Consider the following 12,083-nt stretch of genomic DNA (forward strand, 5'->3'; position numbering starts at 1 on the left):
TTTAGGTCGTCCATTAAAAATTATTAATTTTTTTGTTAAGAATATTATTTTTTATTGTGAATATCGGTAGGGTTGACCCGTCTCACAGATAAAGATTCTTGAGACCGTCTCACAAGAGACCACTCTTTTCTATTAGATTATTTTAATGATTAATTTTGTGACATCGGCTCAATTCTTAAAAAAATTATAAATTAGTGAGACCGTCTCACAATATATTATATCTAGATTTTAATTTTTCTGATTTTTAAGTGAAGAATGTTTAAATCCATCCCTTTATGATTTTTATTTGGTAGAAAATAAAACCAATTAAATAGATTGATTGCTTGGTGAAACTGAAATCTTGGCTCTATGCTTGTATATTTATGAGTAAAGATGTACGTTTTTAAGCCGTGTTTCCCTTCAAAAACCTGCCTCAATCCCCTGCAGTATTATATATGATATGGCTGTAAGATTCCAACCAAAAGCAAATTCAAGAAACTGGTCCACTCAATAACAAGGTTGGTCGAATTCTCAATCTTTATAGTTTCCTCGTGTCCCCATCTTTTCTTACAATCATCGAGCAATCAGTGAATTCGTATTTTCTGAAAAGAACATTAATTGTTCTTTATTTAGCCCCTGATGTCACACACTTTCTTTTTGTACGATTCTGCGAGCTAAAGATTTGGACCTGTTTGGTGTTTTGTGTTTGGGGGTGTATCGTATTGAAGTGGTTGGTGTTCGATTCTCTGCCTTAGTGGGGTGGAAGAGGATATAAAAAAGTGGATGCCTTTTTGGTTTCTTGTTCAGAAAATGGGTGGGCAGAGATTCATTAGTTTCTTGAATTGATTGGTCCAATGGAGGGACTGCGAGTACAGAAATGGTCTTCTGGGCATGCCCATTTGAAAATTTCTTGGATTCAGCGTCGAGTTTATCAAAAAGATGGAATTTTGACATATCCATCTTCTTCTTCATTGGGTGCTGGCAGTAATTTCCTTAAAGAATCGAGCCCACCTCCATCTCCATCTGCCTCTAAAATTAACCCTGCTGTTCTATTTATTGTTGTCATTTTAGCACTTCTTTTCTTCATTGCTGGGCTTCTCCACTTGCTTGTTAGATTTCTCACCAAGAACCGATCATCCTCTGATTCCGATAGAAACTTAGAGGCTTCAACATCTGATACCCTTGAGAGACAGCTGCAACAGCTCTTTCATTTGCATGATTCTGGTCTAGATCAAGGTTTTATCGATGCGCTGCCCGTGTTTTCGTATAAGGAGATTGTGGGTCCGAAGGAGCCGTTTGATTGTGCAGTTTGCCTGTGCGAATTCTTGGAGATGGACCAGTTAAGATTGCTTCCGATGTGTAGTCATGCCTTTCATATCAAATGCATTGATACTTGGCTGATGTCGAATTCGACATGTCCTCTTTGCAGGGGAACCCTTTTCGATCCCGATTTCTCCATTGAAAACCCCGTGTTCGATTTTGATTATTCTAGGGAAGAAGATGGATGTCCCGGTTATAGAGAGAATGCATTCCCTGTTATCCGGAAGAGGGTGGAAATTGAGGAAATTGCTAAAGAGAAGGGGGTTTTCCCTGTTAGGCTTGGTAAGTATAAAAGAATTGACAATGTGGATGGGGACTTAGGAGGTGAAACAAGTAGTAGTAAATTGGATGCTAGAAGGTGTTACTCAATGGGTTCGTATCAGTACCTGCTCGGTGATGTGAACCTCACGGTCTCGTTGAGCCAAGATCGAATGGTTCCTAATGCAAAGATAGGTAATCGGATGGATCGAACAAGTGATCCTTCAGCCGAGGAGAGTACAGAAGGGAAGAAAATAACTATAGGTACAAAGACTGATAGCTATTCTCTTTCCAAGATTTGGTTGTGGTCAAAGAAGGAGAATTTCAGAAGTTCTTCTGATGCCCATTTGGATCATCCATCTTCTCTAAACAAAGACTTACCATGGATTCGTAGAACAGAAGACGTTTGAAAGGTATTTAGCTTCTGTTTTTCTTGATCAAACGTCAATCGGTTAGCCATAGTGTTGGAAGAAAACATATTGATGAACTGTAAAATGTTAGTTCTTTAAACGATTCAAGTTTATTTCAGCGTTTAGGTTCGAATTATTTTTCGAGTTTCATCTGCTGTTATCTTGACAAGAAAATTCAATTTCAAAACTAGATCAAGATTCGGTAGAGAATCTTGGGAACTTTGGAACATGAGGATTGACCTGGCCAGTTTCAGACACTTGTTCTTGTGGGAAGTCAGAGGCCCTGAGATGAAATAAAGAGCCCCAAATTTTGTGTGTATTCTTTATAAAGATCTGAGTTTTGTCTTTAAGATGTGTTAGTTCTGTGCTCAAGTGCTATTTACGTGTTGAAACCAGTAGACCACAAACACAACCACGATTCCCTTAGAGCTGCGAATCGAAACCAGATTGACTCTACAAAATCAGAAATGGATTTTTTTTCGATTTCGGTTCCGAAACGGAACTGGAGCAGAGAACTTATGGTTCGGTTTCGGTTCCTAAAAATAAGAAACGAAATTGAAACTGAAACTGAAAATGAAATTGTGTGGAACTGTAACACATTATAAATTGATCTGAAGTATCAAGGCATGAAGTATATATAGATAATTTACTTTATATAGTTAAAGTATTTAATTTATACATACTAAAGGCTTAACTCTAAGTTGTATTTCTTTTTAATAAGAGCTAAATATTCATAATATTTTTTAATATGATGGTTAAAAAACTAACTTCAATTAAATTGATTATCTCATGAGTTGTCTTGAATTTTTAAAATTTGAAGGAGTAAACTTTAAATCAAATAGCTTCATATCATAATCGAACCATCAAAGATTGAAACTAACATCGTATCTAAAAAAATCTGGTTTTGATTTCAACCTTTATTGGAATCGGAATTGGAAATATTGATTACATAACCGAAATCTGACTTAAAAACTATGGTGAGGTCAAGCAGAGGATGATTATTATTTTTACAAGAGTATGTCTCTTGTAAGACGGTCTCACGAATTTTTTTCTGTGAGACTGGTCAACCCTACCGATATTCACATTAAAAAGTAATAGTCTTAGCATAAAAAGTAATATTTTTTTATGGATGACCCAAATAAGATATTCGACTCACGAAATTTATCCGTTAGACCGTTTCACAAAAATTTTTGTGTTTTTACAAATGTTTTTAAAGAATTTGAATCTCTGTTCATTTACCCTTTTTTCATGAATCTTTTAGATAATGCTGAGTACACTTAACAGTGCTTCTTTCAGATTGGGGCCAAATGGTGGGATCCATGAAAAGTTGTGGGTGATAAACTTCTCTAGTCTATTTGCTGAAAACTTTTTGCTAGTCCCTTGATCCCATATCTCATTCTTCTTCTACCCTGTAAAAACTTCTTCATTTCTTTTTTGTTTTTTTTAAAAAAAAAACTCCATTTAAAGTTTTGTTTCTTAAAATATCAAAAAATCATGTTTGATTATGTTCTCTATATTTTCCGGAGATTGCACATGAATCCAAGAATTCAGTAGACAAAACCATATGTAACCTCAAACAAGTAAAAATTTACATTCAACAATAGCAAGATCACTCAAAATTGCATATGAATCTAAGAATTTAGTAGACAAAACGATAAGATAAGTAACTTCAAACAAGAACAACATTTACATTCAACAACACAATCACTCAAGATTTGGTATAAATCCAAGAATTTGGCAGACAAAATGATAAATAACCTAGAAAAACTTTTACATTCGACAATAGTACAATAACTCAAGATTGCACAACTTTTTATATTCAACAACGGTACAATCACTCAGAAATGCATATAAATGTAGTAGACAAAACGATATTTAAAAAAAAACTTTAACATTCAACAACACAATCACTCAAGCGTACTTATGAATTCTATAATTTAGTAGACAAAACAATAATTAACCTCAAATCAAGAAAAAAATTTACATTCAACAAAACCACGATCACTCAAGTTTCGGTATGAATCCAAGAATTTGGTAGACAACAATAAATTACCTCAAAAAAGAAAATATTTTACATTCAAGAACACAATCACTCAAGATTGCATATAATCCAAGAATTTAGTAAACAAAACGATAAAGAAAACTGAGAAAAAAATTATATTCAACAACAACACGATCACTCAAGAGTGCTTATGAATTCAAGAATTTAGTAGACAAAATAATAAATAACCTCAAATCAAGGAAAAAAACATTCAACAACAACACAATAACTTAAGAATGCATATGAATTCAAGAATTTAGTAGACAAAACGATAAGTGACCTCGAACAAGAAAAACTTATACATTCAACAACGGCACAATCACTCAAGATTGGATATCAATCCAAGAATTTGGTAGACAACATGATAAAAAAACTCAAACCAAGAAAAAACTTTTACGTTCAACAACACGATTGCTCACTCAAGATTGCGTATGAATCCAAGAATTAGTAGACAAAACCATAAGTAACTTCAAACCAAGAAATTTTTTGCATCAATCGGGAATGCATATAAATGCAAGAATTTAGTAGAGAAAATGATAAATAACCTCAAATCAAAAATAACTTTTACATTAAAAAAACAACTTGATCACTCAAGAATGCTTATGAATTCAAGAATTTAGTAGACAACAACACGATCACTCAAAAATGTATATGAATTCAAGGAATTTAGAAGACAAAACAATAAATAATCTCAAAAATAAATTTACATTCAACAACAACATGATCAATTACGAATGCATATGAATTCAAGAATTTAGTAGGCAAAACGATAAGTAATCTCAAACAAAAAAATTTGTATAGTCAACAACAGCACAATCACTCAAGATTGGATATGAATCCAAGAATTTGGCAGACAAAAAAAATCTCAAACCAAGAAAAAACTTTTATATTTAACAACACGATCACTCAAGATTGTGTATGAATCCAAAAATTAGTAGACAAAACCATAAGTAACTTGAAACCAAGAATATTTTTTTTACATTCAACAACAGCACGATCACTCCGGAATGCATATAAATGCAGGAATTTAGCAGACAAAATGATAAATAACCTCGAATAAAAAAAATTTACATTCAAAAACAACTTGATTACTCAAGAATGCTTATAAATTCAAAAATGTAGTAGACAACATGATAACTCAAAAATGCTTATGAATTCAAATCAAGAAACAAAAAGTACATTCAACAAAAACACGATCACTTAAGAATGCATATGAATTCAAGAATTTAGTAGACAAAACAATAAATAACCAATCAAGAAAAAAATTACATTCAACAACACAATCCCTAAAATTTTTTAATGAATTCAAGAATTTAGTAGACAAAATGACATGTAAGCTCAAACCAAGAAAAGCACGCAACCAACCAAATCAAAACATATACATTTACACCCGTTCTACTTCCACAATCTATACCCAAGCAGACTCTTTTCTTATGTTTCTTCTGGAGTAAAACTCGATCCCTTCTCCCAGGTGACCTTCGATCCTGTGGGTTCTCATATTTTTTCAGGAACTACTAGCATGTATTCGAGAAAGTAAGGGGAGTGTTGCTCCCGAAGAAGCATATATTCCCCCCAAAAAATGAAAGCAATTGTGTATCCTGAACAAAACATCCTGTGAAACAAAAGCACAATCTCCTACACTGAAATTGTATCCCATTAATTCAAAAAATTTACAAACAATCCGCGGGCCATAGATTCTCATCATGTGAACGACGGCGCATGATCCTTCCCCATGTCCATAGGTCCTTTACTCGGAGCGTATCGNAAAAACCAAAAAAAAAAAAAACAGAGAGAGAGAACACGAGAAGGCAAAAAATTCCTTTTGATCATCAATTCCTCGACAGAATCGAAGATCGATCTTCTGCAAACCCTAATCCCTCTCTCCCCTCTCCCGCTCCCTCTGTCTCTTCTGTTTCTCGTTTGTGTATATATAACACGGAGAAATGTAACGGTAGAATGGTGGGATGTGAGGAGGAAGGATTACCGGGAGATGCCGGTGAGGGTGGGGCGTTAATTTTGAGTAAGTGGGGAATTATGAGCTGGAGCCAGCAAGTAGCCGGGCGCTTTGGCCAGGTCAAAACATGGTACAACGGTCTGATTACGTGGCAATTAGCTTAGTGCTTACCCATTAATTAACATGACAAGATTTCGAATCATATTGAAGAAATTCTACAAATATTTTATAAAAATTGCTATAAATTATGCCATCTATTATCTATGCTATTTAAATTAACACAAAAATCACATGACACTGTCTCACATGTCAATTTTTTGAGTATGATTTTTAACTAGGCCTGATCCATGAAAAAAATATATTATTTTTTATATCAAAAATATTATTTTTCTTTGTAAATATGGATCTGATCAACTCATCTCACGAATATAAAATTGTGAAACCGTGTTTGAGAATTAATCATTTAGTTATTATAAATCATGAATCTCATACAATAACTAGTATAAAATATTATATTATGACAATTATTCCATCTAACATAACATAATCTATTTTTATAGGAAAATATATAAATTTTAAAATTTTGAATGTAGCCCTACCACAATAAATTAGGCAACTAATAATCATCCATAAAATAATTACACAATAATATAACTTTAATAAAAATGTCATCATGTATAACTTATTTTTAATTAAACTTAGACATATAACTCCTGAAAGTTCTTACTTTTAATGTAAATTTTCAATCATTTATATATTAATTAATTGGTTTAACTTAAAAATATTATAAAAATTACTTAAAACAAAAGGCAATTGTAAATTCACATAACGAGTACACGATATAAATAATACATTTGTGGTATGATTTAATCAAGTTTGAGAAAATGTAATAATATTTTTATATTAAGCTTGAATCATTAAATAATAATAAATGATCAAAGGTGGCAATGGTGTTTGTTGAAACATCTATTTTCTTTTAGTAAAATTATTGCAAATAGTATTAAATTATTATAATTAAAAAAAATCATTATCACTATTTCAAAATACATAAATTTTCTTTTTTAAAATTGGTTTCTACGTGTAAAATAAAAATATGTAATAATTGACCAATCATTTTTTATATCTTATATAGACGGTGGGTGAATGTAATATATATATATATATATTGTTTTATTAGATGTTTTTATATATTGATTGGTTGATTAATCATTTGCAAGCTATTGCTTTACAATCATGGATGAACTAATTCCACCTAATTTTTGTTATTATCTTCCCTATACTCGGGGTTGCAAAATTTCGAATAAATCGAATTAACTAATCGAACCGAATTAATTCGAAAATTCGGTTCGGTTAATTCGGAAGTTCGGTTTTGAAATTTTAGACAATCGGTTAATTCGGTTCAGTTTCAGTTTGAATTTGAAAAATTCGGTTAAACCGAATTAACCGAATTAGTATATATATTAATTTAAATTGTATATGGGCATTAAAAATACATTATAAAGAAACTCAATTTTTTATACATTAGAAGGAAGCTCATTCATCCAATGATTTTATCTTCAATATTTCTATTTGTTATTACTATTTTTTGTTCAATGTTTCTTGATATTTATAAACTCTCCATTGTTTTCTTTTTCTTTTTCTTTTTTGTGTTAAAATTCGCATTTTTTAAAAAATATCGGTTATTTCGGTCGATAACCAAAATAACTGATTTAAAAATCGGTCCGGTTAATTCGATTTCTATGAATATTTCGATCGGTTCGGTTATTCGAAAATAAAATCGGTTATAGGTCTATTCGGTTCGGTCGGTAACTGAATAGACAGATTGCACACCCTTACCTATACTACATGATAAGTTAATTCTGGCTCATTCTTATATCATATATCCGACTTACTTTTATAAGATGATCTTATGAATCTTTATTCGTGAGACGAGTCAACTATGTCCATATTTACAATAAAAAGTAATATGTTTGACATAAAGAGTAATATTTTTTCATGTGTACTCAAATAGAATATATGTTTTACAAAATTGACATGTGATATCGTCTCATTATGTGTTTATTAATTTGAATTATACTTGACCAAAACTGTAAGGCCCGAGATTATATCATTTTAATACGAGATTATTTAATTTACGAATTTTGGAATGATGAATTAAATTCCACGATTTTTGTAATTAATTAGGATTGAAATAGAATTAAAAAGAGTTTTGAGGACCAAATTGTCACGCCCCGAAACTCGGGATTGACACCGACGTCGTTTAACAATCACACAATTGAAAACAACAAGCCTTTGTAGCACAGTTTAAACCGAAACCAGTTTATAATTCATAATTCAAACGAAATAAGCATTGTCTTTACAATACCGAAATCCAAAATAACAGAGTTTAGTGCGGAAACGTAAAACTACATAATAATTACTTAAACTTAATCTAATTTCTTGAAATTCACCATCCCCAGAACTGCTCGGATTCTTCCTCCTCGATTTCTTCTTCAAACTTATCTGGGAGGGGTTGTAAGGGGGATGAGTATTTGGGAATACTCAGCAAGTGGGGGAATATCGAGCACAATAAAAACAACATGCATAACTTTCGAAAATAGAACATGACTTGCATAATATATTTTCGTATCACATGCATAACCACTTACCAAGCACTGCGACTCATCTACTTTCTATGGTTTACTGACGTCAGTCCCTAATTTTTACTCCTCTAAGGGGGCGAGGCCGTATAGCGGTTATATCCCCCACCGCGTAAGGGTACGTCATGATTGGGATTCCCACCCATATACAGTCGACTCCTCACAGTGCTTTAAAAACCGTATGACAATTCGACACAAGAAAAGGAGTAGAAAAGAATTGTACTCGACTATTTTTTTAAAAAACGAAAATCACATATGCACAAAATTCGAAATTTTAAACCTTTAAAACAGCCCACTTACCGTGTTTGAGAATGCTAAAAACGTGGATGCTCAACTCGAAAATTGGATAGCTCCTTGCTCCTCCTTCGGACGGAACTTCGGCTTAATTTCTTGGACGATTTTCGGGGCAGAGTTTGGCTATGGAGTTGCTGAAATTTTCGAGATTTCAGCAAAGGGGATTTCGAAATTGTGGTGTTTTGTGGAGTGAGGGGTGATGGCCTATTTATAGATGAAGGGAAGGGAGCTAATTTTGGTGTATAAATCATGTCCAAACTTGGCCTAAATCTCATATTTTTGGCTCCAAAAATCCATTCCATGGTTGAATTATTTGGCTACCTAATTGTGGGATTTAATCCTTGATTCTTTCCCCCATTACTTGGCTCGAAAATGGTGATGCTAATTCAAGGGATTTTTGAGCCACTTTGATGATATCTTTCCCAATCGTACTAGTATCTATCCATCACCATAACTAGGAAATTAATCTAGGAGGGATTTTCGAAAATCTCTAGCAATTATCATGCCTCAATTATTTTAATTTGTATGATACTCCAATCATGCAAATATTCTTTCCAATTTTTGAAAATTAGCATGCCTTAGTGTAGGTATTATTGACTTGGTAAAAAGATTTCCAACAATTAATTTCCCAAGGTGCACATATTATTATATTATTTATTTCTTTTACACCAAATCAAATCCTCCAAATTTCCTTACAATTGTTAATTGTATCCTTGAAGAAAATTCGGTTCCCACATCCCTCCCTCCTTATGAGAAGTTTCGTCCTCGAAACTTGGGTTAGCTTGGTCTCCAAACAGGTGAGGATATTCCTTTCGCATCTTCTCTTCAACTTCCCAAGTTGCTTCTCGCTCGGTGTGGTTGGACCACTGCACTTTGACGTAGGGAATAATACGTCGTCTAAGAACTTGTTCTTTGGTGTCCACAATTCTGATGGGGACTTCTTCGTATTTCAGTTCTTCTCCCAAGTTCCCTTCAATTATGAGTGGTTCTACGTCCAATACGTGACTTGGGTCTGGAATGTACCTCCTCAGTTGGGATACGTGAAACACGTTGTGGATTCTTGACATGCTTGGTGACAGCGCCAGTCTGCATGCTAATGTGCCCACTTTTTCCAAGATTTCAAAGGGTCCAACATATCGAGGGTTCAGTTTCCCGGCCTTACTGAATCGGACAACACCTCTCATAGGCGAGACTTTCACATAAGCCTTCTCACCCACGTTGAACTCTACAGGCCTTCTTTTAAGATCGGCCCAGCTCTTCTGTCGGTCTTGAGCTGCCTTGAGCTTTTCTCGGACAATTTTAACCTTGTCCACTGTCATCTGTACTAGCTCGGGTCCCACCACGGCTTTCTCTCCCACTTCATCCCAGTAAAGTGGTGATCGACATTTCCTTCCATAGAGAGCTTCGTATGGAGCCATTCCGATGCTGCTGTGATAGCTGTTGTTGTAAGCGAACTCAATTAAGGGTAAATGAGTGCTCCAGTTGCTACTGAATTCTAGAGCGCATGCTCGCAGCATATCTTCTAATGTTTGGATGGTTCTCTCCGTTTGCCCATCGGTTTGAGGATGATAGGCCGTACTTAGGGTCACTTTCGTTCCCATGGCGTCCTGAAAGCTCTTCCAAAAACGCGAGACGAACCTCANTCTCTCCCACTTCATCCCAGTAAAGTGGTGATCGACATTTCCTTCCATAGAGAGCTTCGTATGGAGCCATTCCGATGCTGCTGTGATAGCTGTTGTTGTAAGCGAACTCAATTAAGGGTAAATGAGTGCTCCAGTTGCTACTGAATTCTAGAGCGCATGCTCGCAGCATATCTTCTAATGTTTGGATGGTTCTCTCCGTTTGCCCATCGGTTTGAGGATGATAGGCCGTACTTAGGGTCACTTTCGTTCCCATGGCCTCCTGAAAGCTCTTCCAAAAACGCGAGACGAACCTCGGATCTCTATCGGATAGAATGCTCACTGGCACTCCATGCAGTCTCACGATGTTGTCCATGTATAGTGAAGCCAACTTGTCAAGATTGTAATTCATGCGGACGGGTAGGAAATGCGCAGTCTTTGTGAGTCTGTCCACGATCACCCATATACCGTCGTGACTTTGCCTAGACTTTGGCAATCCTACCACGAAGTCCATGGAAATGTGCTCCCACTTCCACTCGGGAATTTCCAGAGGTTGCAGTAATCCTCCAGGTCGCTGGTGTTCTGCTTTGACCTGCTGGCATACCTGACATCTAGAGACGAATTCAGCTACATCTCTTTTCATGCCATTCCACCAGAAACTACTCTTGAGGTCCCTGTACATTTTCGTACTGCCTGGATGGACTGAGAATTTCGACTTGTGCGCCTCTGCCATTATCTCTTGGCGAAGGTGGTCGCTGTCGGGCACACACAGTCTTCCTTTCATCCACAAGATTCCCTTGTCATCGATATGGTGGTCTTGAGATTTTCCTTCTCTGACTTGATCCTTAAGTTTGATCAGTGTCGGGTCTTGATCTTGGTTTAACTTGACGGTCTCCCGTAGGTATGGTTGGGCCGAGAGGGAGGCCAGAGTCACCTTGCCTGGGCCCTTCCTACTTAGCGCATCAGCCACCCTGTTTGCCTTACCCGGATGGTAGCTTATGGTCAAGTCATAATCTTTCAGAAGTTCGATCCATCGCCTTTGCCTCATGTTAAGTTCCTTTTGGGTGAACAAGTACTTGAGGCTCTGATGGTCTGTGAAGATTTCACACTTAGCACCATAGAGGTAGTGCCTCCAAATCTTTAAGGCGAAGACAACCGCTGCTAGTTCCAGATCATGCGTAGGGTAGTTCTGCTCGTGCGGTTTCAACTGCCTTGATGCGTAGGCGATTACCCTTCCTTCTTGCATGAGCACGCATCCTAGACCTTCCTTGGATGCGTCACTGTAGATAGTGAAATCCTTATTTTCTGCGGGCAATATCAATACTGGTGTGGATGCGAGTTTCTCTTTTAATGTCTGGAAACTCTTCTCACAATTTTCATCCCAACTGAACTTAGAATTCTTCTGTGTGAGCTTTGTCAGTGGTACGGCTATCGAGGAGAACCCTTCGACAAACTTCCGATAGTAACCTGCCAATCCCAGAAAGCTTCTGATGTCGGTGGCGTTCTTAGGTTTCGGCCACTCGGTAATTGCCTCTACTTTCCTTGGATCCACTGATACTCCTGCTCTCG

The 12,083-nt window shown here is 35.7% G+C and overlaps 2 protein-coding genes across 2 annotated transcripts; one reads left to right on the top strand and one right to left on the bottom strand.

Annotated features, from left to right (window-relative positions):
- The first annotated feature begins 336 nt into the window (after nucleotides 1–336).
- Nucleotides 337–2,117, top strand: LOC140985562 (RING-H2 finger protein ATL46-like). Its single transcript, XM_073453410.1, has one exon. The coding sequence runs from the start codon at nucleotides 834–836 to the stop codon at nucleotides 1,965–1,967; it is 1,134 nt and encodes a 377-aa protein (XP_073309511.1). The 5' UTR covers nucleotides 337–833; the 3' UTR covers nucleotides 1,968–2,117.
- Nucleotides 2,118–9,596: 7,479 nt separating this feature from the next.
- On the bottom strand, nucleotides 9,597–10,313 carry LOC140985937 (uncharacterized). The gene has a single exon (XM_073453879.1). It carries the CDS (start codon nucleotides 10,311–10,313, stop codon nucleotides 9,597–9,599), a length of 717 nt encoding a protein of 238 aa, XP_073309980.1.
- Nucleotides 10,314–12,083: the final 1,770 nt, after the last annotated feature.

This window comes from Primulina huaijiensis, chromosome 10 (genome assembly GCF_012295235.1).
Source record: "Primulina huaijiensis isolate GDHJ02 chromosome 10, ASM1229523v2, whole genome shotgun sequence".
In the NCBI taxonomy this organism is placed as follows: domain Eukaryota; kingdom Viridiplantae; phylum Streptophyta; class Magnoliopsida; order Lamiales; family Gesneriaceae; genus Primulina; species Primulina huaijiensis.